The 27,911-nt window shown below is 47.5% G+C and overlaps 1 protein-coding gene across 1 annotated transcript; it reads left to right on the top strand.

The window, feature by feature from the left end:
* Positions 1-196: 196 nt before the first annotated feature.
* On the top strand, positions 197-26,432 carry LOC117411216 (potassium channel subfamily K member 17-like). The gene is made up of 7 exons (XM_059025958.1): positions 197-202; positions 12,788-13,003; positions 13,902-14,016; positions 22,637-22,803; positions 23,841-24,009; positions 25,358-25,583; positions 25,756-26,432. The coding sequence occupies exons 1-7, from the start codon at positions 197-199 to the stop codon at positions 25,790-25,792; spliced, it is 936 nt and encodes a 311-aa protein (XP_058881941.1). The 3' UTR covers positions 25,793-26,432.
* Positions 26,433-27,911: the final 1,479 nt, after the last annotated feature.

Here is a 27,911-nt window from a genome sequence, read left to right as displayed (position 1 = left end):
TTGCAGTAGAACAGGCAGCACGGGAAAGCAATAAAGAAAATTGAAAAACAACAGAATGCTTGGTTATATAGCAACTGTGTTAAAAATCAAGGGATGTTATGATGAGACAATCCAGTGTTCAGTTTTGGTCTCTGTATTACAAAAGGACATTCATAGGGTCCATAAAAGAGCAACCGGACTAACCCCAGCATTAACTATGAGGGTAGGTTGTAGAAAGTTTCTTATGTTTTTAAATCCATACATCTTATAATTTAGCTAGCTGACATTTTCTGAACAGTTTTAGCTGGCTTTTACATTTATAAATTGGCTACTATATAATAACTAACCATTTTACCCCCCCCCCCCCCAAAAAACAGCATTTGTTAACATGTTAGTAAAGCTGGTTGTTAACAGTTTGCACACTACAAAAGTACCCCTAAAATAAACCTAGCACCAGGCACTTGTTGAGCTCTGACATACAGCAGATTAGTTATTGTTTGTACTGAGACACTGAAGTGAAACTTCCTTACTGTAGCTACTGAGATCAAATCCCATGGTAGTAGTACTGTAGACTATGGTCTGTCATCAGAGAACAACAAGGCATGGTTTCACTATTTATTTGAACCCCAAAGTTTGTAATGTGCTTTATATCTGGGATGTACTTATTGGAATGGAACTAACCAAGAGGTGAAGGTTAAAACTAATGAAAAAAAGAACTGGTTCCTTCAAAATAACAAAAGCACATAATCAAATTTACAAATGAGAGGAGACCAAAAGAAGTCATTCAGCCCAAGTAAGCTTATTGGGTTAATAGTAGCTGATTGAACTCAAAACTGTCAAGTCAGTTCTTAAAGGATCCGAGTCATTCTGCCTCAACAACAGGACTAGATAACCCATTCCATACCCTCACCACTCTCTGTGTGGATAAGTGTCTCCCTTCCCTTTATCCTAAGTCTGTCTCCACTTTAGAGACATAAATCCAATTTTTCAGAACAAACTAGAAAACATCTGATCTTGAGTACATTTTTGTCAGTGATTGACGGTGATGTCATTATTTATACAGTATCTACTATCAAGGTCTTAAGAAAACTGGATCCTTGTACCATTCTGCATTGAACTCTACAAGCAACCTGGGTTATTCTGTTTATCATTGTGATTATATAGATTGGCTGGTCTGATTTCTTTATCTTAGCAAAGATTGAAACACTGGTACATAATTGTTTATAAGCAGGGGTTGACATAACTTTTATCATTAGGACCAGCAGAAATGGTTTGGTACTCACCAAAATTAGGGGTCATTATTCAAGTCGCTGTCTAGCTCCTCTGATGGGGATATCAAGGATCAGGGGGGCAAATTTGGTGCTAGATTCTAGTGCCAGGGTACCTCATATTGCTCAAGCGACATTCAATTCTGGCGACAGTAGACATGTTTAATTTATTGTTATTATATATATTTTTTTCGTTAGCAACCATAGATGATGATAGTTTCTTATTGGGTCTGGACTACTCAAATGACCCATCCACACTCATCCACATACACAGGAGAGAAGGTTTGTGTTGTGTGAGAAGTTGTAAGGGGGGCTTGATTAGGGTGGTATTTAATAATTTAGCATCAATAGGCTTTCTGGTGCTAAACTTTCAAAGCAGTTTAGTACCGATTTTCAAAATGATTTGCACCCCTGTCAAGGATGCAGGGTTCAGGATCAAAGGTTTCAGTAGTCATCTTACACATATGAATATGCATCACGGCAGAAAGGCGTTAGGCTGATTAAAATGTTGACATGTGAAAACCCACGCTCACATGCAGCACTGCTTAATGGCAGTGTCAGAGACAACAACAATAGTTTATGAATGTTTAAGTAGGATTGCTGGTTATTATAATGTGTAACAAATCAACAGCCATTCTCTATTCATTTCAATAGTCTACCACCGAATTCCAGCCCTGGGGATTCAAAAGCAAAAAACAAAAAACTTTATTAGTGTTGTTGAAGATGTTAGCTTGACGGCACAACTGTATTTATAGAAGGATATAACTGAGGGGAAAAAAATATTATTTTAAGTGAAATGTAAGGAGATGTATTTTTTTAAACTCACCTTTAAATGTAATGGCTCTCAAGCATCGACACCTCCTCTCATCCGCGCTCAGCAAAGCATCAGCAAGCTTCCACAACACCACTCCTCATAACATCCCTCTTCTCTGAATGGACAGCAAAATCGAGATCCCTGCTTGTGGCAGGAATGGCTGAGGGTCTGACGTCACGGCAGAAGAAGGGACCACAACAACAAAAAGGTATTGTGCAGTGGCGCGGGCGCCGTTTTATTTAATGAATCCAAAAAAATAAAATAAATATTTCAAACAGAAAACACTCGCTCACAGAGCAAAATAAAAGGTTAAACAAAAACAAATCACGAACACAAAATCCAAAATAAATAAACCATACAGGTCAGGCTGGGCAGTCGCTGTCACTGTTCCTGTATGCTATGATTTAGTTTCGTTTTTAAATAACTCCGTCTACTCTCACACACTCTCTCCTTCTGACACCCACCCTGAACTGGAGAGCTGCAGGCTTTTATTAAGGTGAACCATCTCCCAATTAGCAACAAAATTAATCCCGTAATTAATTCGGGAGATGGTTCACCTTCTGCACGAGTTTATTAATTATTACTCCTGGCAGAGGACGAGCACCGATCTCGCCTCTGCCAGGACACGTTTTAAAAATAAACGAAACAATAACAAACATACGGCGCTCGCCGTCATAAATACAATAAATCATAATAAAACAAAAACAATACTTTGCACAGGGGCGGAGGATGAACCCTCGTTCTAAAAATAACACAAAACAATGTACAGGGCTGCTCGCCCTGTTACATATCCCCCCCCTTGTGCAACGCACACATGGCCCCAACGGCCACCTCCCCCCTCAGTCTCAAAGTCCCGGACGAGGGGGAAGAGAGTTGCTTCTGGGGGGTGGCCATGGTGGAATCTCCGGCACCCCCCAATTCTTCGTGGCCGGCAGCTCCCTCTTCTGGGGCTCCCTCCACACTCTCTCCTGCCGCGAAAGTGCGGCTGGGGGAGCTGGTCTCCTGACCTCCCCCCCCTTCTTCATAGCCGGCAGTTCCCCTCCGTGGGGCTCCGACCACACAATATCCTGCCGCGAAAGTGCGGCTGGGGGAGCTGGTCTCCTGACCTCCCCCCCTTTCTTGATGGCCGGCAGCTCCCCTCCGTGGGGCTCCGACCACATGACCTCTGGCCGCGAAAGTGCGGCTGGGGGAGCTGGTCTCCTGACCTCCCCCCCTTTCTTGATGGCCGGCAGCTCCCCTCCATGGGGCTCCGACCACAGTGTAGGGACCCCAGGTGAAGCAGGATCCCTGGCGACCCCAGGCGACGGCAGCGGACCCTCGGGAGGCGACGGCAGCGGCAGCGGACCCTCGGGAGGCGACGGCAGCGGCAGCGGACCCTCGGGAGGCGACGGCAGCGGCAGCGGACCCTCGGGAGGCGACGGCAGCGGCAGCGGACCCTCGGGAGGCGACGGCAGCGGACCCTCGGGAGGCAATGGCAGCGGACCCTCGGGAGGCAACGCAGGACCGGCAGCAACCCTAGGAGACGCAAGGGAGACACAGGCGACCCAAGGCGATGCTGACGGCGGGAGGGGAGCCCCTGGCCATGAAGGCGGCAGCAGGAGCTCCACTTCTCCCAATGGTGGTGGTGGTGGTGGAGGTAGAGGTAGCTCCTGCTCCTCTCCTCTTGACAGTAAAGGTGGCAGGGGCTCCTCCTCCTCTGGCGGCCAAGGCTTCTCCCCTTCTGGCGGCCAAGGCGGCAGGGCTTCCTCCCCTTCTGGCGGCCCAGGCGGCAGGGCTTCCTCCCCTTCAGGCGGCCAAGGTGGCAGGGCTTCCTCCCCTTCAGGCGGCCAAGGCGGCAGGGCTTCCTCCCCTTCAGGCGGCCAAGGCGGCAGGGCTTCCTCCCCTTCAGGCTGCGAAGGCGGCAGGGCTTCCTCCCCTTCAGGCTGCGAAGGCGGCAGGGCTTCCTCCCCTTCAGGCTGCGAAGGCGGCAGGGCTTCCTCCCCTTCAGGCTGCGAAGGCGGCAGGGCTTCCTCCCCTTCAGGCTGCGAAGGCGGCAGGGCTTCCTCCCCTTCAGGCTGCGAAGGCGGCAGGGCTTCCTCCCCTTCAGGCTGCGAAGGCGGCTCCTCCCCTTCTGGCAGCGAAGGCGGCTCCTCCCCTTCTGGCAGCGAAGGCGGCTCCTCCCCTTCTGGCAGCGAAGGCGGCTCCTCCCCTTCTGGCAGCGAAGGCGGCTCCTCCCCCTCTGGCAGCGACAGGGAAACCAGCAGGCATGTTCCCTCTGCTGGTTGTGGTGGAAGCGGAACCAGCAGGCATGCTCCCTCTGCTGGTGGTGGTGGTGGGAGCAACATGTCGTCCTCCCACGGAGACGGAGGTGGCACCAGCAGGTATGCTCCCTCTGCTGGTGGTGGGAGCGACACGTCGTCCTCCCACGACGGTGGAGGTGGAACCAGCAGGAATGCTCCCTCTGCTGGCGGTGGGAGCGACACACAGTCCTCCCATGGAGACGGAGGTGGAACCAGCAGGCATGCTCCCTCTGCTGGCGGAGGTGGGAGCGACTCACAGTCCTCCCACGGCGGTGGAGGTGGAACCAGCAGGAATGCTCCCTCTGCTGGCGGAGGTGGGAGCGACTCACATTCCTCCCAGGGCGGTGGAGATGGCACCAGCAGGTATGCTCCCTCTGCTGGCGGAGGTGGGAGCGACTCACAGTCCTCCCACGGCGGTGGAGGTGGAACCAGCAGGTATGCTCCCTCTGCTGGTGGAGGTGGGAGCGGCTCACAGTCCTCCCACGGAGACGGAGGTAGCACCAGCAGGTATTCTCCCTCTGCTGGCGGAGGTGGGAGCGACTCACAGTCCTCCCATGGAGATGGAGGCGGCACCAGCAGGTATTCCCCCTCTGCTGGCAGGTACCTGGGCTGTGGACCTTCGGCCTTCCCCTTCTTGGGCCGTGGACGCACCGACTCCCCCCTCTCGGGACGTGGACGCACCGACTCCCCCCTCTCGGGACGTGGACGCACCGACTCCCCCCTCTCGGGACGTGGACGTTCGGGCTCCTCCCTTTTAGGCGCAGGATGTTCGGGCTCCTCCCTTTTAGGCGCAGGACGTTCGGGCTCCTCCCTTTTAGGCGCAGGACGTTCGGGCTCCTCCCTTTTAGGCGCAGGACGTTCGGGCTCCTCCCACTCCAGGTCCGTGTTCCCTCTCTGCCTCCTTCTCCTCACCTTCCGCTCTCTCCCCTCTCGCTCCTGGTAGACCCAGTCGACCATCTGGGTCATCCTCTCCAAGGCCTCTATGAGCCCTGGATATCCTCTGGTGATGGCTTTTTTCTGAACTTCTGGCTCCAGCCTAACAAAGTCCAAGAGGATATCCAGGTTGCTGTCCCCCAGCAGATGTCTCCCCTCTGTTTTTAACCACAGCGGGGCGCTGGGGTCCCTCAGCCAGCTCTCATACCTTTCCATCCTTCTCTGGAGAGGTGGCCTCTGTGGAGCACTTTCCCTCTGGTAGTGCCTCACTTCTGTGAAGTGCAGGCACCACGAAGCTTCCTCCAACCTCTTTCCTCCCATCTTCCTTCCTCCCATCCTCCTCTTCACTCTCCTTTTCTCCACACACAAAAACGAAAAAAAACGAAAAAACCTGCAGTACCCTCTTCTGCCTGCGTCCTGGAGGCGCTGCAATCCCACGCAGGACACCACGTGTGACAGGAACGGCTGAGGGTCTGACGTCACGGCAGAAGAAGGGACCACAACAACAAAAAGGTATTGTGCAGTGGCGCGGGCGCCGTTTTATTTAATGAATCCAAAAAAATAAAATAAATATTTCAAACAGAAAACACTCGCTCACAGAGCAAAATAAAAGGTTAAACAAAAACAAATCACGAACACAAAATCCAAAATAAATAAACCATACAGGTCAGGCTGGGCAGTCGCTGTCACTGTTCCTGTATGCTATGATTTAGTTTCGTTTTTAAATAACTCCGTCTACTCTCACACACTCTCTCCTTCTGACACCCACCCTGAACTGGAGAGCTGCAGGCTTTTATTAAGGTGAACCATCTCCCAATTAGCAACAAAATTAATCCCGTAATTAATTCGGGAGATGGTTCACCTTCTGCACGAGTTTATTAATTATTACTCCTGGCAGAGGACGAGCACCGATCTCGCCTCTGCCAGGACACGTTTTAAAAATAAACGAAACAATAACAAACATACGGCGCTCGCCGTCATAAATACAATAAATCATAATAAAACAAAAACAATACTTTGCACAGGGGCGGAGGATGAACCCTCGTTCTAAAAATAACACAAAACAATGTACAGGGCTGCTCGCCCTGTTACACTGCTATTACTATTTTATTATTATTTATTTCTTTCTTAGTAGACGCCCTTATCCAGGGCGACTTACAATTGTTACAAGATATCACATTATTTTTACATACAATTACCCATTTATACAGTTGGGTTTTTACTGGAGCAATCTTGGTAAAGTACCTTGCTCAAGGGTACAGCAGCAGTGTCCCCCACCTGGGATTGAACCCACGACCCTCTGGTCAAGAGTCCAGAGCCCTAACCACTACTCCACACTGCTGCTATCATTGGTTGTTTCAAGTCCCCACTAAAAGAAAATAATTGATGTTATGATTATGAACTAGAGTGATTCCACCTAGTGCTCTCCATTTTTTTTTTATAAAACCTTGAAGCAGCCAATGATAGTGCTAGCAGGGATTTTTATTGAATTGGAACCCTCCGACCTGAAGTGAAATACAGGGACTGGTATTTAATTATGGTCAGCAATAATAAGCTCAGTTACCTGGAGATTGTTGACAAATCCCAAAGACCTTGCGACTCAGTAAAAAATCGGGAGGTTAGGCAGGTATGGGTCACAGCCAGATAATGTGCTTCACCTTGTTAGCGTGATCACCCTCGCTGCCTATAAGAAAAATGCTTGCCTGTTAAAAATGTGCTGACGGTACGCATTTGTGTGTTAAAAACAATATGGAAGTCTGCATTCGTTTTTATTGGTGCACATGCTTACTTGCGTACCAGTTATGTGAACCCCTGTTTATAAGGCTAAGGCTATCCTTGGTAAAATCCCACATTGTCTTACTAAATTGCTAACTACCTCTAGTAGTACTTATAATCTTAGATCTCAGACTGTCTCAGAAGTTCATACGGAATGTGGAAAAAAAACATTCCGTTTTCTTGCTCCATGGTCTTGGAGTAAACTTCAGGAGAAACTGAAACATGCTGTCTTGATACCTTTAAAGGAGTTCAAACAAAAACATGTGCATTGATGTAGCTGAGACATGTTTTTGCTTTGGCTGGTGCTCCTAAATTATTTCTTGTAGTTTGAATAACTTGTATGTAAAGGTTAAATTAAATAAAATAAAGAAATAAATAACCTCTGTTTCCAGCTCTGTCGTCTGGTCCTGGTCAGTGCCGACACTAGGATTTACTGGGCCCTGGTGCAAGTAACAGTATATCCAAACATTTTAATAAATCAATTATGTGACGGGGTACTGCCCCGTCTTTATGATCAATGTTGGGACTGGCAGGGAGGGGGTTAAAATTCCTCCCTGCCAGGAAAACATGTGAGAATGTGGCTGGAGCCCTAATTGACTAATCGGCAATTATTGAATAATTGGGCTCCAGCCACAGGGGATAAAAGCCAGGGGAGAGGCCCTGGCTAGGAGAGGGGGAGAGAGTTGTAGAGGAGAGTTCCAGAGGAGAAGGTGTGTTTTGTTTGTGCTGTGATTTTTTTGTTCCAGTGAAGGCAACGCCCAGCCTGGAAATCTTTATTTTTTGTAAGTTTTTTTTTTTTTTTTTGGAAAATGGGGAAGAAGAGCAGACAGCGGCAAAGGCAGGAGATGCAGCAGCCGAAGAAATGTAGGCTGCTGCAACAACAGCCACCCCAGCTGGAGGACCCAGCCAGTCTTTTCCCCTGGTGCTCATTGTGCGGGATGCTGGACCATCGATGGAGATCCTGCCCAGAAGTGCTACCAGCGGACTGGTGTGGGCGCGGTGAAGTTTATGGCCACAACTGGGCAGGACGCCCCTACGCCCTGGCCCAGGAGGAGGCGGATGACGACGGGGAGTTGTTTTTAAAAAGTCTCGCGGCAGAGTTGTGCACTGGCTGTGGGGCATATGGGCACACAGTGGCCATCTGCCCCACGCAAACAGAGGGGAGAAGGAGGCAGAGAGGAAGGAAGACATGGGAGGAAGAGGAGTGGTGCACCCAGTGCATGCAGTACGGGCATGAGGAGCACCACTGCCCAGAGGTGTTACCGGACACAGACCTGGAGTGGGAGGAGCCCGAACGTCCTGCGCCTGAGTGGGAGGAGCCCGAACGTCCTGCACCTGAGTGGGAGGAGCCCGAACGTCCTGCGCCTGAGTGGGAGGAGCCCGAACGTCCTGCGCCCAAGAGGGGGGAGTCGGTGCGTCCAGAGCCCAAGAGGGGGGAGTCGGTGCGTCCAGAGCCCAAGAGGGGGAAGGCCCAACGTCCACGGTCCAGGTGTCCACCAGCAGAGGGAGAGTTCCTGCTGGTTTTGCCTCCATCACCGTCACCAGCAGAAGGAGCATGCCTGCTGGTTCCCCTGCTGCCGCCGTCCCGAGAGCCAGAAGGGGAGGAGCTGCCGTCCCGAGAGCCAGAAGGGGAGGAGCCGCTGTCCCGAGAGCCAGAAGGGGAGGAGCCGTCGTCCCGAGAGCCAGAAGGGAAGGAGCCGTCGTCCCGAGAGCCAGAAGGGAAGGAGCTGTCGTCCCGAGAGCCAGAAGGGGAGGAGCTGTCGTCCCGAGAGCCAGAAGGGGAGGAGTCGCCTCCCGAGGGTCCGCCAGTAGAGGGAGACGAGCTGCTGTTTCCGCCTCCGCCCGCAGAGGGAGACGAGCTGCTGTTTCCGCCTCCGCCAGCAGAGGGAGACGAGCTGCTGTTTCCGCCTCCGCCAGCAGAGGGAGACGAGCTGCTGTTCCCGCCTCTGCCAGCAGAGGGAGACGAGCTGCTGTTCCCGCCTCCGCCAGCAAAGGGAGACGAGCTGCAGTTCCCGCCTCCGCCAGCAGAGGGAGACGAGCTGCCGTTCCCGCCTCCGCCAGCAGAGGGAGACGAGCTGCCGTTCCCGCCTCCGCCAGCAGAGGGAGACGAGTTGCCGTTCCCGCCTCCGCCAGCAGAGGGAGACGAGTTGCCGTTCCCGCCTCCGCCAGCAGAGGGAGACGAGCTGCCGTTCCCGCCTCCGCCAGCAGAGGGAGACGAGCTGCCGTTCCCGCCTCCGCCAGCAGAGGGAGACGAGCTGCCGTTCCCGCCTCCGCCAGCAGAGGGAGACGAGTTGCCGTTCCCGCCTCCGCCAGCAGAGGGAGACGAGTTGCCGTTCCCGCCTCCGCCACCAGAGGGAGACGAGTTGCCGTTCCCGCCTCCGCCAGCAGAGGGAGACGAGTTGCCGTTCCCGCCTCCGCCAGCAGAGGGAGACGAGTTGCCGTTCCCGCCTCCGCCAGCAGAGGGAGAAGAGTTGCCGTTCCCGCCTCCGCCAGCAGAGGGAGACGAGTTGCCGTTCCCGCCTCCGCCAGCAGAGGGAGACGAGTTGCCGTTCCCGCCTCCGCCAGCAGAGGGAGACGAGTTGCCGTTCCTGCCTCCGCCAGCAGAGGGAGACGAGTTGCCGTTTCCGCCTCCGCCACTAGAGGGAGACGAGTTGCCGTTCCCGCCTCCGCCAGCAGAGGGAGAGGGGCCGCCGTTCCCGCCTCCGCCAGCAGAGGGAGACGGGCCGCCGTTCCCGCCTCCGCCAGCAGAGGGAGCCGGGCCGCCGTTCCCGCCTCCGCCAGCAGAGGGAGCCGGGCCGCCGTTCCCGCCTCCGCCAGCAGAGGGAGCCGGGCCGCCGTTCCCGCCTCCGCCAGCAGAGGGAGCCGGGCCGCCGTTCCCGCCTCCGCCACCAGAGGGAGCCGGGCCGCCGTTCCCGCCTCCGCCACCAGAGGGAGCCGGGCCGCCGTTCCCGCCTCCGCCACCAGAGGGAGCCGGGCCGCCGTTCCCGCCTCCGCCACCAGAGGGAGCCGGGCCGCCGTTCCCGTCTCCGCCTCCCGAGGGTCCGCTGCTGCTGCCGTCGCCTCCCGAGGGTCCGCTGCTGCTGCCGTCGCCTCCCGAGGGTCCGCTGCTGCTGCCGTCGCCTCCCGAGGGTCCGCTGCTGCTGCCGTCGCCTCCCGAGGGTCCGCTGCTGCTGCCGTCGCCTCCCGAGGGTCCGCTGCTGCTGCCGTCGCCTCCTGAGGGTCCGCTGCTGCTGCCGTCGCCTCCCGAGGGTCCGCTGCCGCTGCCGTCGCTTGGGGTCTTCGGGGATCCTGCTTCGCCTGGGGTCGCTACACTGTGGCCGGAGCCCCACGGAGGGGAGTTGCTGACCATGAAGAGGGGGAGGGAGGTCAGGAGACCAGCTCCCCCAGCTGCACTTTCGCGGCAAGATGGTGTGTGGCCGGAGCCCCGGAAGAGGGAGCTGCTGACCACGAAGAATTGGGCGGTGCCGGACGTCCCACCATGGCCACCCCCATGGACACTGTGCTTCCCCCTCTTCCGGGACTGAGACTGAGGGGGGAGGTGGCCATTTAGGCCATGTTGTGCTTGGCACAAGGGGGGGGATATGTGACGGGGTACTGCCCCGTCTTTATGATCAATGTTGGGACTGGCAGGGAGGGGGTTAAAATTCCTCCCTGCCAGGAAAACATGTGAGCCACAGGGGATAAAAGCCAGGGGAGAGGCCCTGGCTAGGAGAGGGGGAGAGAGTTGTAGAGGAGAGTTCCAGAGGAGAAGGTGTGTTTTGTTTGTGCTGTGATTTTTTTGTTCCAGTGAAGGCAACGCCCAGCCTGGAAATCTTTATTTTTTGTAAGTTTTGTTTTTTGCTTTGTGTGTATTTTGTGTTTGAAATCTTTTTGTTTGGCCCTCGTGCTGATTTATTTTGTATTTTTGTTTATTAAAAACTTTATTTTTGAACTTATACTGTCTCTGAGTCTCAAACCTCGGTCCATCCTGTCACAAATTATGTAACAACATTTATCAATTTGATTAGTTACTCGATTTAGTTAATGTTGAAACATATTAATTAATTAATTCAAATTAGTCAGAAAACACATTAATCATAGACATCAATTGGATTTTTAAATGAATGTTATCAAGTACAACACAAAAGTTAGTATGGAAATGTTTCTATAAAAAAACACACGTCTGCATCTCAAAACTTAGGCCACAGTACAAATGTATTCATTACAACTCATAAGTGAAAACATCATTCTATGAGCACACTTAACAAATTAACATCATTTATTTTGAAACTGAATATTTACCATCCTTGAGTTAAGGTGGAATTTCGTGAGGTGATACGTTCAGCTTGTTCGATGTGGAAATGGAACAGGTTTTAGCCTTTTCGCTAAATCATTTAGTTAAGGGGCAGGTGTACTAAGATGGTTCCTGTCACAGCACAAACACTTGTTGCTACACTTAACAAAGTAAAAATGTTGTCGTATGTACTAAGAGAAAATATGCTAACGAAGATAGCCACAATATACTCATTTAAATATTTGTTGAGTCTTCTTAGCTGGATCGCTAACATTATACATTGCGAGAGTCATGATACATTGTTCAGATAATTAACAGGAGTTGAGTTGTGGTTTGCTGCAGCAGAGGGTGCCCGAAGGATGACGTCTATACATGCAAGGGTGTAAGAATCAAAATAACGTTGTTTTTGTTAAATGTAAGCGTCATCTGTACATTGCATTCTGTTCCATCTTCATTTGATCTATATTAATACTTAAAAATCGCACACACATACATTTATAGTGCTCAATGTTTTTTAAATGTAGGCTACCGATACAGTAACACAAAATAAATCATGCTGCTGCATTGCACATGTAGCGTGCACGGGAAGGCAGCAGTAGGGCTGGTAAGTGACGTAATCACACACAGAGACATAAGCCCGATATATGCTCCTTGCAACGGAGCCGGCTCTTTTGTACAGCGGTATCGGCGCTATGCTTCAGTGCGAGAGGTCTCGGGTTCGTGCCCGCCCTCCCTCCGCCTGTTTGTGGATTGCCTCGCCCAGTGTGATGCGCCTGCCGGTGGGAACCAGGAACGCTACACACACATTGGTGTAATGAGAATAAAAGATTATTTTAAATTGAAACTAAATTATTGTATCATTTATTATTATTATTATTATTATTATTATTATTCTTATTCTTATTCTTATTATTATTATTAACTTGGCAGCCCACATTTGAACCGCAAAGAAAAACTGCTGCCGCAAAGCATTCCCTAAAAAGTCGCAAATAGCACTGCGTTTGTTTAGTATATTTCACTTCCAACTCGTTTGCAACTGGTTGTTAGTAAACCTACCCCTAAGTGTCATTTGAAATAAATTTGACTTTGCATGATTTACATAACTGGATACAAACTGTAATGTCAAAGATTTATATATTGCCTGTATCTATTCCTTAAATAGTTGGATTCCATTTGATCATTTAAACCAATTTTGTGTTTTTAAAGTATTTTGCACCAATAAGAGAATAAACTTTTATGAACTCACAAGACGCATATTTCATCCTGGTCTGTTTTTGTGGTGCTACATGAATACATCATATTTGCCTTTCTACTTTGACCTTTGGGTAGCTCCCAATCTATTTGCATGAAAGTTAAGTTGAAGAAAAGGTTTTTCTTTGAGTGATGGGAAGCGATTTGACTGCTGTACAAAATAAATCAACGTTCTGCTTGTCTCAGTCCCTCTCATATCCAACACCTTCCTCAGCTCATCGGGAACATGGTGTCTGTGTGGTTTCAGATCCACACCACCGTGATCCTCAGTTTAATCTATGTGGTGTATGTTCTTGCTGGGGGTGCTATTTTCTGGTACCTGGAAGGGAATCAACTGGAGGAAAACTCCCATATTTTTTATATAAAGAAGGAAGAATTACTGCAAAAATTCAGCTGCATCGACCAGCATGCAGTGGAAAACTTTGCCCAGGTAAGACGGAAAGAGTTGAATCTGAAAAGATAAAGATAACATTATGGTCAGCTAGCTGCCTTTCCTAAAGACAACCGAACAGCAATATTACAGAAGTTGCTTTTGAGCCAACAATTACTGACACAAGGATATCGCTTTGATACTCATCCACCAAAGGGCTGAGCGCATTACTCTGTGTTGGCTTATTTCCCTCTCCCCTGTTGTTGCTAACCAACAGTTTCTATGCCAATCTTTATTAGTACCTCATAGTGCATATTTCTAAAGTAAAGAAAAAGTTAAGAAGGGCAGTTTTACTTCCAAAGGTACTTGGGTTGCCAAGTTATGTTATTCTTTAAAAAGGGGGACAGACAACTATGTAGTGTTTTTGTGGCTTTCTTTCGGAAGCCAGCAGGGCTTCACAAATCTGGTTGTAGAGATCCAGAGTCCTCCAGGTTGTATCATAATAAAATGCCTTGATTAAGACCAAGAAGGGGATACATTGATTCAGTTAAGTTATTTATGGTACACAGGGGGATTTTTAGATTTGTTAACATTCATTGCTTTGCTCTTTGGGGCCAGTCAGTGTATTATAAAATAATTTTAAAAATGTTTTGCCCTGTCTTTATCAGATACAAACAATTCCTTGCACAAACCTAACACAACTTACACAATAAACACAGATGAAAACATGTGGTAGAAACGGCAGCAGCTGCGATAATTAATTACTCTGGCAGCTAACATCCTTAGAAAGGAAAGAGCTTCATCTTTATCCTACATCATCTGGTAAAGCATTCTGTAAGCATGGTGATATGCAAGATACGCAGTACCAAAAACCATTTTGAATACAGGGACAGTGAAAGTAAAAGAATTGTACTGTACTGCTGTACAACTCTTGTTCTCTTTGTTTCTCTGCCTCCAGAAAATAATTTGGGCATACAAGAATGGGTTCACCTTTAAAGGAAACCGAACGCTCAATGGCTTCTGGCGATTCAGCAACTCGGCTGTGTTTAGTGCTACTGTTGTCACAACCTTGGGTAAGTAGGAAGAGGATCACTTCTTAACACTGGTAGTCGTGCTAGCTTGCACTTCAAAACACATTTCAAGTCTGTTTCAGGAGCGATTATGAAGGGTTAAAAATACAGGGACTGCTCTTCAGTTCTAGTTGCCTGACATAGACATACATAACGCATGTAAAGTGTCTTAGGCCAGTGGTTCCCAACCTGTGGTCCGTGAGTAAAGTTTTTCAAAAAACAATTTCTATACAATCACATATTGTGCTACTACAATATGTATTACTAAGCAACACAACAAACAGCTTTAACCACATTATATACGGTATCATTATAAGATATGTATGTAATCTGCAATTTCCCCCTTTATCTGTTTTCTTTTATTACGGGTGTGTTTATAAATTAATATATATATTATAGCCCCTGTGACAGGATGGACCGAGGTTTGAGACTCAGAGACAGTTGAAAGTTCAAAAATAAAGTTTTTAATAAACAAAAATACAAAATAAATCAGCACAAGGGCCAAACAAAAAGATTTAAACATAAAATAAACACACAAAACAAAAACTTACAAAAATAAAGGTTTCCAGGCTGGGCGTTGCCTTCACTGGAACAAAAAATCACAGCACAAACCAAACACACCTTCTCCTCTGGAACTCTCCTCTACAACTCTCTCCAACTCTCTCTCCTAGCCAGGGCCTCTCCCCTGGCTTTTATCCCCTGTGGCTGGAGCCCAATTATTCAATAATTACTGATTAGTCAATTAGGGCTCCAGCCACATTCTCACATGTTTTTCTGGCAGGGAGGAGTTTTAACCCCCTCCCTGCCAGTCCCAACATTGATCATAAAGACGGGGCAGTACCCCGTCACATATCCCCCCCCTTGTGCCAAGCACAACATGGCCTAAATGGCCACCTCCCCCCTCAGTCTCAGTCCCGGAAGAGGGGGAAGAACAGTGTCCATGGGGGTGGCCATGGTGGGACGTCTGGCACCACCCAATTCTTCGTGGCCAGCAGCTCCCTCTTCCGGGGCTCCGGCCACACACTATCTTGCCGCGAAAGTGCAGCTGGGGGAGCTGGTCTCCTGACCTCCCTCCCCCTCTTCATGGCCAGCAACTCCCCTCCGTGGGGCTCCGGCCATAGTGTAGCGACCCCAGGCGAAGCAGGATCCCTGGCAACCCCAGGCGACGGCAGCAACAGCGGACCCTCGTGAGGCGACGGCAGCAGCAGCGGACCCTCGGGAGGCGACGGCAGCAGCAGCGGACCCTCGGGAGGCGACGGCAGCAGCAGCGGACCCTCGGGAGGCGACGGCAGCAGCAGCGGACCCTCGGGAGGCGACGGCAGCAGCAGCGGACCCTCGGGAGGCGGAGACGGGAACGGCGGCCCGGCTCCCTCTGGTGGCGGAGACGGGAACGGCGGCCCGGCTCCCTCTGCTGGCGGAGACGGGAACGGCGGCCCGGCTCCCTCTGCTGGCGGAGACGGGAACGGCGGCCCGGCTCCCTCTGCTGGCGGAGACGGGAACGGCGGCCCGGCTCCCTCTGCTGGCGGAGACGGGAACGGCGGCCCGGCTCCCTCTGCTGGCGGGAACGGCGGCCCCTCTCCCTCTAGTGGCGGAGGCGGGAACAACAGCTCGTCTCCCTCTGCTGGCGGAGGCGGAAACAACAGCAACTCGTCTCCCTCTGCTGGCGAAGGCGGGAACAGCAACTCGTCTCCCTCTGCTGGCGGAGGCGGGAACAGCAACTCGTCTCCCTCTGCTGGCGGAGGCGGGAACAGCAACTCGTCTCCCTCTGCTGGCGGAGGCGGGAACAGCAACTCGTCTCCCTCTGCTGGCGGAGGCGGGAACAGCAACTCGTCTCCCTCTGCTGGCGGAGGCGGGAACAGCAACTCGTCTCCCTCTGCTGGCGGAGGCGGGAACAGCAACTCGTCTCCCTCTGCTGGCGGAGGCGGAAACAGCAGCTCGTCTCCCTCTGCTGGCGGAGGCGGAAACAGCAGCTCGTCTCCCTCTGCTGGCGGTGGAGGGAGAAACAGCTCCGGTTGTTCCCCATCTGCTGGCGGTGGAGGGATAGACAGCTCCGACTGTTGCCCCTCTGCTGGCGGTGGAGGGATAGACAGCTCCGACTGTTCCCCTGTGGGTCCCTTCAGCCCTGGGCCTGTGGGCTTCCCCTTCTCGGGCCGTGGACGCACCGACTCCTCCCGCTCGGGCCGTGGACGCACCGACTCCTCCCGCTCGGGCCGTGGACGCACCGACTCCTCCCGCTCGGGCCGTGGACGCACCGACTCCTCCCGCTCGGGCCGTGGACGCACCGACTCCTCCCGCTCGGGCCGTGGACGTTCGGGCTCCTCCCTCTCGGGCTGTGGACGTTCGGGCTCCCCCTCTCTGGGCGACGGCTCCCCCTCCCTGGGCGACGGCAGCGGCCCCCATTCTGGCTCTCGGGACGGCAGCTCCTCCCCTTCTGGCTCTCGGGACGGCGGCTCCTCCCCTTCTGGCTCTCGGGACAGCGGCTCACCCCTCTCTGGCTCTCGGGACGACAGCTCACCCCTCTCTGGCTCTCGGGACGACAGCTCACCCCTCTCTGGCTCTCGGGACGACAGCTCACCCCTCTCTGGCTCTCGGGACGACAGCTCACCCCTCTCTGGCTCTCGGGACGACAGCTCACCCCTCTCTGGCTCTCGGGACGACAGCTCACCCCTCTCTGGCTCTCGGGACGACAGCTCACCCCTCTCTGGCTCTCGGGACGACAGCTCACCCCTCTCTGGCTCTCGGGACGACAGCTCACCCCTCTCTGGCTCTCGGGACGACAGCTCACCCCTCTCTGGCTCTCGGGACGATGGCTCACCCCTCTCTGGCTCTCGGGACGACAGCTCCACCTTCTTTATTGGAATGATTGGGGCGTCTCCCATATCTACCGCCAGGTAATTAACGACCATCTGGGCCAGCTCTGCGAAGGACGTCGGGTGATGCTGTTCCTCCCACTTTTCCCACCTCCCCCCATCTCTACGCCACAGCGTGTTGATAACTATGGGGAGGTCGTGGAAGAGGTCCGCCTCAGGGTGCATCAACCAGTCCCATATTTCCTGGGATGGTGGTGAAGGCGGTGATGTAGGAAGTGGTGGGGTGGCTGCCGAGGACGGGGTTTGCAGCTGCTCCTGGTCCCGATTGTGGGGGCATCCTGCCCAGTTGTGGCCATCCACTTCACAGTACCCACACCAGTCAGCTGGTAGCCCATCTGGACAGGACCTCCACCGGTGATCCACCTTCCCGCACCAAGAGCACCAGGGGAAAAGACTGGCTGGGTCCTCCAGCTGGGGTGGCTGTTGTTGCAGCAGCCTACATTTCTTCGGCTGCTGCTTCTCCTGCCTTTGCCGCTGTCTGCTCTTCCCCATTTTCAAAAAAAAAAATAAATTACTGCTCTGAGCCTCCAGGTGGCGCTCTCCCGTTTCTGACACCAAATGTGACAGGATGGACCGAGGTTTGAGACTCAGAGACAGTTGAAAGTTCAAAAATAAAGTTTTTAATAAACAAAAATACAAAATAAATCAGCACGAGGGCCAAACAAAAAGATTTAAACATAAAATAAACACACAAAACAAAAACTTACAAAAATAAAGGTTTCCAGGCTGGGCGTTGCCTTCACTGGAACAAAAAATCACAGCACAAACCAAACACACCTTCTCCTCTGGAACTCTCCTCTGGAACTCTCCTCTGGAACTCTCCTCTGGAACTCTCCTCTGGAACTCTCCTCTACAACTCTCTCCAACTCTCTCTCCTAGCCAGGGCCTCTCCCCTGGCTTTTATCCCCTGTGGCTGGAGCCCAATTATTCAATAATTACTGATTAGTCAATTAGGGCTCCAGCCACATTCTCACATGTTTTTCTGGCAGGGAGGAGTTTTAACCCCCTCCCTGCCAGTCCCAACATTGATCATAAAGACGGGGCAGTACCCCGTCACAGCCCCCTTTGATGCAATACCAAGCATCGCCTTCAATGCTGCCATTAACTGAAACAGCTTTCTTATGAAACAAATAGTAATTAAATAACTGTTACACATTATGAGGCATATTTTTCTTGTCAAAATTTAGATACTATTGTAGAATTTTGAGTAACTGTGGTTCTAAATTTGCAGGAGCTGTGTGGTTTTTTAAAGTGCAAATAGGTTGCTTTTTCTTTGCAACATTCAATTTAATATAAAAGTACATAAGAAATGTAGCAATGCCAGAATATTTGGTGTAGACACTATACTTGGTTTTAAATCCTAATCTATTAAACTTGTCATTATCCAAATACCGAGAAGACAAGAGTGCTTGCATACCGTACGTAACGTTTCAGCAATAAAACAAGCTTAAGCGGGTTGATGATCGCGTTGCCCTCGCTGCTTGGAGGTTTTAGCTACAACACTAACTGTTTCATAAAACATAGATTTCACCCTCGCTGAACTCGTCAAAGAAAATGAATAAAGATTGGTATGATTAATGATGTGTTTGCATTCTAACAGCAGAGCAATTCATTTTATTCCGCCGCCTCCATTCTGCACGTTATTCGCTGGCGTAGAAAGAAGTCTCAGTTAATTCGTCTCGTCGACATAAAACATATTCATAATTAAAGGCAGGTATAGTCGTCAGAAAAAAAACCAAAAAAAAAACACCAGAAACTCTAGATATATTTTAAACAGCAATATTAAATTGAAATACAGACAATAGCATATTAAACGATTTATGGGATTCGGTTAAAATCATATCAATAATTATTTATTTAGGCCCTTATACACGTTGCTTTGCTGCAAAATAACGTTGTGTCCATACATTAATTTCCACATCCCACTGATATCTATAGCTTCTGCTCTCAAAATCGTTACTGTTTATTTACTTATGTCTAGTGATTGATGTGTTCCCTTTCAATTCGAAGACGACTACCAACCAGTACTTTTGGAATATGCCTGCCACAGGTCAGGTATTCACTGAGCATTTTATATAACAGCTGCGGATAGGCCCCTCCATGGAGTGACGTCCTCGGTCCCGCCTGCCGAGGTATTAAATAGTCACTCCTCGGAGATCTCATTCTCTTTTGATGCGACTTTGCAAGGTTTGGTGGTCGTTTTCTCTTTTAGGGAACTACCACCAAACCATCGTTCCCTTTCAATTCGACCACCAACCAATACTTTTGGGAAAAGTATACCAAAGTTGTCACAAGGGAGTGTGAGCAGACAGCATACGTGGGACGCCTCGCTACCACCAATTAGTGTTGGTGGTGTGAGCGTACAACTTCAAGGACCCCAGTTGAATGGCTGTACAGAGGCCACTGATGCAGGACAGTTCTTGATTGCTGAGGGTGCCAAAGCACCAAGGCGTCAACGCTGTAGGTCACCGAGGCACCGAAGCACCGAGGCACCAAGGCTCTGAGTCACAGAAGTACCGAGGGCGTTGAGGCCAAGACACTGGGGCACCAAAGCACCGAGCACCAAGCACCGAGGGCTTCAAGCACCAAGGGTACTGAGCTGTATGTCTAGCCCTTTGCGGTCCATTTATTAAATGCGCGTCAGGCACGCCAGGACTAATTTATTTTCACACGCACAGTTAATTTTAGACGCGCTGTTTAAAAGTATTTTTTTTCACAGTCAAACGGGTTTAAATGGCCCTGCATATCAACAAAGCACTCACTAGGCGTCTCCAGCCCCACCCCACCCCTTTGTTCGCTATCACTTTCACCTATATAAGAAATAAATAATAATAATAATAATAATAATAATAATAATAATAGTCGTACATACCGATCAATCATCTCCTGATCACTCGTTTTATCACCAAACTCCTCAATAATGCGATCCAAGTCATTATTTTATTACTATAACATCTCAAAAAAGCTCTGCAAATGTCCGTGTTCTCTGTGCGCTGATTCACAGGCAGCCAACTTGTTTACTTAAGACCGCCCCGTTATCTGATACCAGGGCCATGTATGACTATTCATAAGATACACCTTTTTTTTTTTTTTTTTTCGACTTGTCTCGGCTCCTGTCGTTCCCACTCGGCCATTGAATGGTTTTCTTGACTTTTTCCGGAGAAAAAACGACTAAAACCCGTTTTTTGCGTTTCTATAATGATGTCGGACAGGGTCCGACAATGGACCTGATAGGAATAATTGCAATGTCGGACCAGGTCCGACAATGGACCGCAAAGGGCTAGTCTAGGCTGTTTGCAGTCACACAACCAGGAACAGCGCGTAGCTTGCAATGGTGTGGAGTGTAGCCTACAGACAGTTGCACAGTCACACAACCGGTGTAGCATGAAGCTTACAACGGAGTGGAGCAAGCCGCAGATGCAGTCTGGAATGCGTGCAGTACACAACCGGTGCAGCGTGTAGCTTGCAGCGGGGTGGCACAGCCTAAAGATGTGGAGAGAAAAAGGCAGACAGAAAGAAAGAGCAAGAAAAAGGAAAGAGACTTTTTTTTTTGTACCTACACACTGCTTTTTTGGGTGAGTGGTTCGAATGACTGTGGAGTCTACTCAACAATAGGACAAGATAATACCAGGCCTAATGGAGTATAAGGCAGTATACACATGCACAGACACTCAACAGCAAGCTGTTTTTTAAAACGGCTCGCAGTTGCGCGGAGTTTGCTCAGGCTTCAGCTGCCGAATTCTGATTCCGGGGAAGTGGCAAGCCGACTTCCAGCAAACCAATTGCAAGGGAATTACAGACACTCGAGGAGAAGGGCTTATTAAGAGACAATCTAACAACTGGAAGAGGTTAGTGTATACCCACCTTACTTACCCGGTTATGAGAGGCAAAAGAGAATGAGATCTATTTAATACCTCGGCAGGCGGGACTGAGGACGTCACTCCACGAAGGGGCCTATCCGCAGCTGTTATATAAAATGCTCAGTGAATACCTGACCTGTGGCAGGCATATTCCAAAAGTACTGGTTGGTAGTCGTCTTCGAATTGAAAGGGAACACATCAATCACTAGACATAAGTAAATAGACAGTAAAGATTTTGAGAGCAGAAGCTATAGATATCAGCGGGATGTGGAAATTAATGTATGGACACAACGTGGGATGAAATGCATTTTATTTTGCAGCAAAGCAACGTGTATAAGGGCCTACATAAATAATTATTGATATGATTTTAACCGAATCCCATGCTTCGGGTGCCTCATAGCTGGCTACGGCCTTGTTTACAGTATTTTGAAAAGCCATTTATCCATTTTAAAGTATGACTTTTTTTCTTCACATGCTTGACGCAACAGAACAACAATGTTACATTTCAAGAAAGTCAGTAAACATAAATAATAATTTTTAAAAAAATCAGACAGAAGTTAACATAAAATAGCCCAACTCAAAAGTAATATGTATTTGTAAAACTAAATAAACCTTAGTTTACATTCTGCAAGCACAATTTATTAACATTTTTGATCAGTATACATCCAATGTGACATCGCAAGATTGTTCATAAATCAGGGTTTCTATTAAACGCTGATTTGTACTTTCAAGCCATTGAAAAGTCTCTCCTGAAAAGTGTATCGGCAGAAGTACAGAAAGATGTCTTATTGAGAGACGTGAGCGAATCTTGGTCTTGACGAGAATGAGATTCATCTAATAAAAAATCAGATCTTTTGTAAAAAGAGATCAGCACCCGGCACTTGTCCTGCTCGCCTGCCACAGCTCAGTACAGGAGTCAACACGCTGCACCCCTGCCCTGCTAATGGTGAGAGGGAGCTGAAGTCTGCAGACCTTGCCGGTCCAGAGCGCATTGCGCTCCAGTCACTCAGGGCTGGGACTGTGTTTTTGTATTATTATTTTTGTTGTTGTGCTTTGCTCACTGCTGCTGTTGCTGATCCAGCGCACTGGCAGCTGTTGCCTCGGAATCCAGGACTGTATCGTTGCATTGTCGACGGTAGTGGCATCGCTCCATTTTCAGAACCAGATTTTTTGTATGTCGCGCACCGGCATATAGCGTGTTTAAGATGTGTTGATGCCCAACTTTTAATTCACGGATCCAGAGAAACCCTGAATAACCCACCCACAGGACCAAAACAAACCCAAAAAACATCACCACCCAGACAATGCTATTTTTTCACACACAATAAAAAACAAACTATCCCAGTTGGGTGGTAACCCATTCAATCTAAGAACACTGACCACAGACTTACCAAAATAATTATATATTTTATTTTATTTTATTAGACCTTTATTTCACCAGGAAGTCACATAAGATTAAAAATCTCTTATGCAGAGAAGATGGCAAAAAACACCAACATCCCATATCACCCTGACATCATCCAGTTAAAATGTTATAGAAGCAAAACTATTATATGCTACTTGAAAAAATATATAAATAAATGCTTGAAATGTTGCAGAGATACCAAGGTACGAGTTTAAGCTCTTTCTGAAGATCATTCCAGGACCAGGGAGCATTTTAACAAAGTTTTTGTTTTGTTTACCAATTTCTGTGTGTACTTTAAGGACTATAAAATACAGTATATATTTAAATAATTGCCATAAAAACCCCTCAATCAGTATATAAAAAAACTAAAAAAAACATATGAAGCTGCTCACTCTTTAATGATACTGGTTCAAGATACTCCTCTTTTCTATCACTGGTGGAGTCTTCACAATGGACTTGAGTTGATCTCTTTTTTCTTGTTGTTAAAGGATATGGGGACATGACCCCCACCACGACCCATGGTCAGCTGTTCTGTGTGCTCTTTGCCCTGGTCGGGATCCCTCTAAATGTGGTGGTGCTTAACAAATTTGGCAAGTTCATGCTTTCCATTGAGCAGAGAATCAGTGATTACATCGGAAGAAAGATAAATCGCAGGGTAAATATAGCAAACTGCAATTTAAAATAGTATTAACACGTCCAATTAACCAGTACAGTAACCTAGAAATACAGTATAATCCAGCTGCTGACTGTACCTGAGACTGCATTCATTCACGTCTCTGCACTTGCAGTTAGCACCTCAATTAATTGTCCAAAACACTCTGTTGCCTTGTGCAATGACAAAAAAACCCTCTCCCAAGCTGATTTGAAGCAGCCGTTAAACATTCAGCGCTCTAGGAGGTGTATGGGTTGTCTTAAACAAATGCCCAAAAGGCTGGCAAGCTGATGTTATAGTTAAAATTGATAAATGTCTGTGATTGTTGACAATCCTTAAAGTTACCATTAAAGGGCAGCAGTGTGGAGTAGTGGTTAGGGCTCTGGACTCTTGACCGGAGGGATGTGGGTTCAATCCCTGGTAGAGGACACTGCTGCTGTACCCTTGAGCAAGATACTTTACCTAAATTGCTCCAGTAAAAACCCAACTGTATAAATGGGTAATTGTATGTAAAAATAATGTGATATTTTGTAACAATTGTAAGTCGCCCTGGATAAGGGCGTCTGCTAAGAAATAAATAATAATAATAATAATAATAATAATAAGATGATTTCAGTTTTATGAAGTTTTGCCTGTTATTGATTACATTAAGACATAGTAACACTCTAATCAAACACCACTACCAGCTCCACCATGATTTTTATAATGAATTACATGGTGAAGTATATGGTGTGAAGCTCAGAAGCAGACTGTACAGCCTGTGGTTAGAAAAATATCTGTGAGGTGATGGGTGCAAATGTATTAAATGTCATTATCTAATTTATTTGCCTTCAAGGAATAGCAACATAATATTTATTTACTGTATTTAATGTATTATGCATTGTTTTTACTGTATTATGTGTTTCTCTGTATTTAAAGTATTATGAATTTTCTTGTTGTTACTGCATCTTGTAAAGTGCTTTGTGATGATGGTCCACTATGAAAGGCGCTATATAAAATAAAGATTGATTGATTGATTATGTTATGTTCTATTTCTGCAGAAAACTGCCCGAGTTCTGATCACTGGGATATCCTTCCTGATCGGCATGACATTGTTTATCTTCATCCCATCATACGGCTTTCACACCTTCGAGAACTGGACCTATAATGAGGGTTTATACTTCACCATTATCACTCTCTCTACCATTGGCTTTGGGGATTATGTTGCAGGTAATTAGGATTGCCACCCTTTCAGGGAGAAGCTTCTACAATATTGTATGTGAATGAACAGGAAGGAAGCTGCTTTAATACTGATAGTACTTCCAGACGGTTGTCATTTTCAGCCAATGAAAAGGCAGGGAAAAGACATTCTGTTGAACTTTTCATTTTCCTGGGAGGTCGACAAAAGCCATGGTCAGCAAAGCGAGCCAATTTAATTCACTCAACGAGTTCCACCAAATGTAGCAGTAATTAACTCTTCGTCCACTGCGGTTTCCATATGAAAGACACTCACTCCTGGTTCCTGACTGGCCAGTGACTGAGTCCTGCATTACTTGGCATGTGTCCAATGTGAGAAAGGCTTAAGAGTCTTGAAATCTGCAGGAATTACCAGCACTGAATTCATAAATCATTACTTAGTTACAAAAGAATTGAAGATTTGATACTGTTTATTAGATTCATTATGATATAAAATCACTAGCTTTTGAATAACTCAAAAGCCTCTTCTTCAGGTTAACACGGCAAATACACATCTCATTTAAGAAATTTTTAGGAATTAAAAAATCCTAGGGAATTCTTTATGAATTTCAGGTGATTGTTTTAAAGAACGGTTAAGAGTAAGTAGTGTAACACAGCAGGGAGGGGGTTAATATCCTCCCTGCAGAAAACATGTGCATAGGCACATTTTGGGTTAGTTTTGTTTAATTGCTTTTTGTTAATTGTTTTATTGTTAATTATCACCTGCACCTGGCTATGATTGTAAATTAGAGCCAGGTGCAGGGTTTATAAGGAGAGCAGTCAGTCTGCTCCTGGCTGATGTGTGTGGAAGCCTGACTGTGCTGGTGTGGGTACAGCCGTAAAAGAAAGGAAAAGGGTAGAGTGAAGCCTTTTTTGTGTGTGCTGTTTATTTTGTTACAGGTAAACAGCTTAGCTGTCCTGTCTTTAGTTTAGGTACCTGATTTGTGTTTTAGTTATTGCTCAAAGAAGAGCTAGGTGTTTGTTTTGTTTATTTTGCTTTTGTGTTTTCATTAAAAATAGCGCAACCGCGCTTTCAAAAATCCATTTGTGTGTGTTGGGTCAGTGTTTTTAAAGGGGCAACGAACCACGGTGAGGGCAATTCTTTTACAGTAGATACTACTTAATCTTTAAAGAAAAATGGCCATCCATTTTACAGCACAACAAAAGCTTGGTAAACAAGTTAGATTTAGTCTGTTACTGTTTCTGTACCTCCCATCTCAACCCTGCAAAAGCTGACCATGTTCTGTTATAGGTTATGCTGTGATTTTCACATTCAGGAATCTCAAATATTACAGTTAAAGTTTTTCTACCTTTCCTTCTTCCCCTATGCCCACCTCTGTAGGAAACAACCCTGACATTAACTACCCGGTTTGCTACAGAGAGGTTGTAGCCGCTTGGATTTTCTTTGGACTGGCGTGGCTGTCCCTGGTGATCAATTCATGCATTGAGATACTCGAGAAGACCAGCGAGTACTTCAACCAGAGGCAGCTGAATACTCTTGAGAATAAAACCATAGAGGAGACTGTGGAGGAGCCGGCCCCTGCAGAGCCTGGGGAGGAGATAAGCGAGTGAGTGCGTGTTTCCCCTCTCGGCTGACGCTGAAGGATGTGTACTGGGGTTGTAGGGTTCAGCAATTGACATGTGTGGGCCAAGATGAATGGGGCGTAGTTACTCCAGGCATGATTGTTTAACTGTCATATAATCTCATTACTGACACCAATCTTTCTTCTCTTCTTACAGGAGCAAAGAAGAGCCAACAGCACCAGAATGCTCATAGAGGAGCATCTCTGGAAACGATCTACAACCTGTTCAATGTGTTTTCCTGCACAAATTACATTTTATAATACTTTCTATATTATAACCTTCAGTAAGCTCCTCAATGCTCAATAAAGTGTCACAGCGGTCAATCCATAAATAACTCTAAATTAGGTTAGAAAACAATGATGGCTAACCACTACGCCTTGGTACGCCAAAACGGCAGTAAAAATGTCAGCACCCTGGATGAGAGGAAAATATTCTTTCAATTGGCTTTTAAAACACTCAGTGTGAAAGTAAAATTGCCCTTGATTGGTACACAGTTGTAAACAGAGAAAAGGACAACTACCTTTTCTTGTTTTGAAATCATTATGTTAAAAAATGGATTTATTGAATATCTGTATATTATTAAATACTTCTTAAAGGCAATTTCCACGTCAGCGCATAGTTTGTTGAAAATGAAAGTAAGGTTCCGGCAGGTAAAAGAACCCCTGAATTAATTGATTTAATATAAAAAATGTACGGTTATGTACAGTTGCCTTATGAGGATGTCCATACATAAACCATAAACTGTCGAGGCTTGTGGTTTACTGCGACATCCTCCTGCAGTGAATAAAAACTATATATACCACGAACGATCATTCAATATCCTCTTTCTCTTTCTCTCTCTCTCTGATCAGGATTCTTTTTTGTAACAGTAAAGTAATTACATAGTACAGCATAGTACAAGTATAAATAAAACCTAAAGCTACTTTGGTATCAGTCGTACTGGTTATGAGTATGATAATATAGAACCTAAGTTTCCCGTTTCTGTGTGTCAGTGTTAAAACAAAGCCAGATTAAACCTGTTCTTTAAAAACAAAACTTTAACCCTCATTATGTACAATAGCTACTAAAACAACTGGTTTATATTCACTGAACACCTGCCAATAATGTGTATTGCTCTGTGGATCTGAAATGTTTGTGCTTAACATAGTTTGTAAGTGCATATACAAGCTGAAGAAATGTCTTGTGTAAAATGGAAATGTAATATATTTGCATCCTTTCTCTACTGTTCAGCATTTCATTTCATTTCATTTCATGGCACATTTGCTGGAAAATAGTTTAAGCACTGCTTAAAACACAATTAAAAGAATTTTTAACTTGTTAAAATGTATGTGATTCATGCAGGTAGTATATTAACAATACTGTTTTGTTCAAACACATTGTCTTTATTTTTATTTTTCTAGACAAAGAAAATCTGGATAAACACTTTGTTTTAACGGTTAACAACTAGTTTACAAAAACATGGTAATTGCATTGTGAAGCCATATGTTATTTTTTTTGTTCTCCAAAAATGCTTTCCGTCTGGTATGTGTCTAGGTGTTCAAGTGTAGTAATAATGTCCAAATGGGCCACTGCATAACATTAACATTCAAGAAAACCTGAATTTGTCCCTTTAATTTTCTATTCAAATGTGCCCCTTTAATGTTTTATTCAAAATGACTCTGATGTTGTCAGGGTCGGATTAAAGGATGTGAGGGCCCTACGCTAACCCAAATTTTGGGGGCCCGATGCATATTATGGCGAATGGTGTTATTGGTTAATCCGGCCCTGCATTGGGGACAGAGATTGTGAGTGGAGAGGTGGAGCGGAGCGAGCCAATTGTATATGGAGCGGGGGAGCGGAGCGGGGTAGTTGCTGGAGCGGAGCGGACATTTCCAGCCCACTCTTTCACAACACTGAGAACTGAGCACGGTTTTATTTTTCTTAAATGTTCGGCCATGGAGTCTGCACAAAAAAAAATACAAACAAGCCCAGTATAAATCTAATTTGATACGAATCATATGAAAAGTTTGAAATATGTGAGTGCACCGTACCCGACACCGTAGGAACATGTTAAGGAGGCTGTGTGGTCCAGTGGTTAAAGAAAAGGGCTTGTAACCAGAGGGTCTCCGGTTCAGATCCCACCTCAGCCACTGACTCATTGTGTGACCCTGAGCAAGTCACTTAACCTCCTTGTGCTCCGTCTTTCGGGTGAGACGTAGTTGTAAGTGACTCTGCAGCTGATGCATAGTTCACACACCCTAGTCTCTGTAAGTCGCCTTGGATAAAGGCGTCTGCTAAATAAACTAATAATAATTAAAAACCTGTTAATTGCA

This window comes from Acipenser ruthenus, chromosome 6 (genome assembly GCF_902713425.1).
Source record: "Acipenser ruthenus chromosome 6, fAciRut3.2 maternal haplotype, whole genome shotgun sequence".
Classification (NCBI taxonomy): domain Eukaryota; kingdom Metazoa; phylum Chordata; class Actinopteri; order Acipenseriformes; family Acipenseridae; genus Acipenser; species Acipenser ruthenus.
This window is presented reverse-complemented; position numbering and strand designations above follow the sequence as displayed.

Coding starts and splice junctions, on each gene's coding strand:
- LOC117411216 (XM_059025958.1), top strand. Junction 14,017..22,636: donor TACTGTTGTCACAACCTTGG/GTAAGTAGGAAG, acceptor TTGTTGTTAAAG/GATATGGGGACATGACCCCC. Junction 25,584..25,755: donor CCTGGGGAGGAGATAAGCGA/GTGAGTGCGTGT, acceptor CTCTTCTTACAG/GAGCAAAGAAGAGCCAACAG.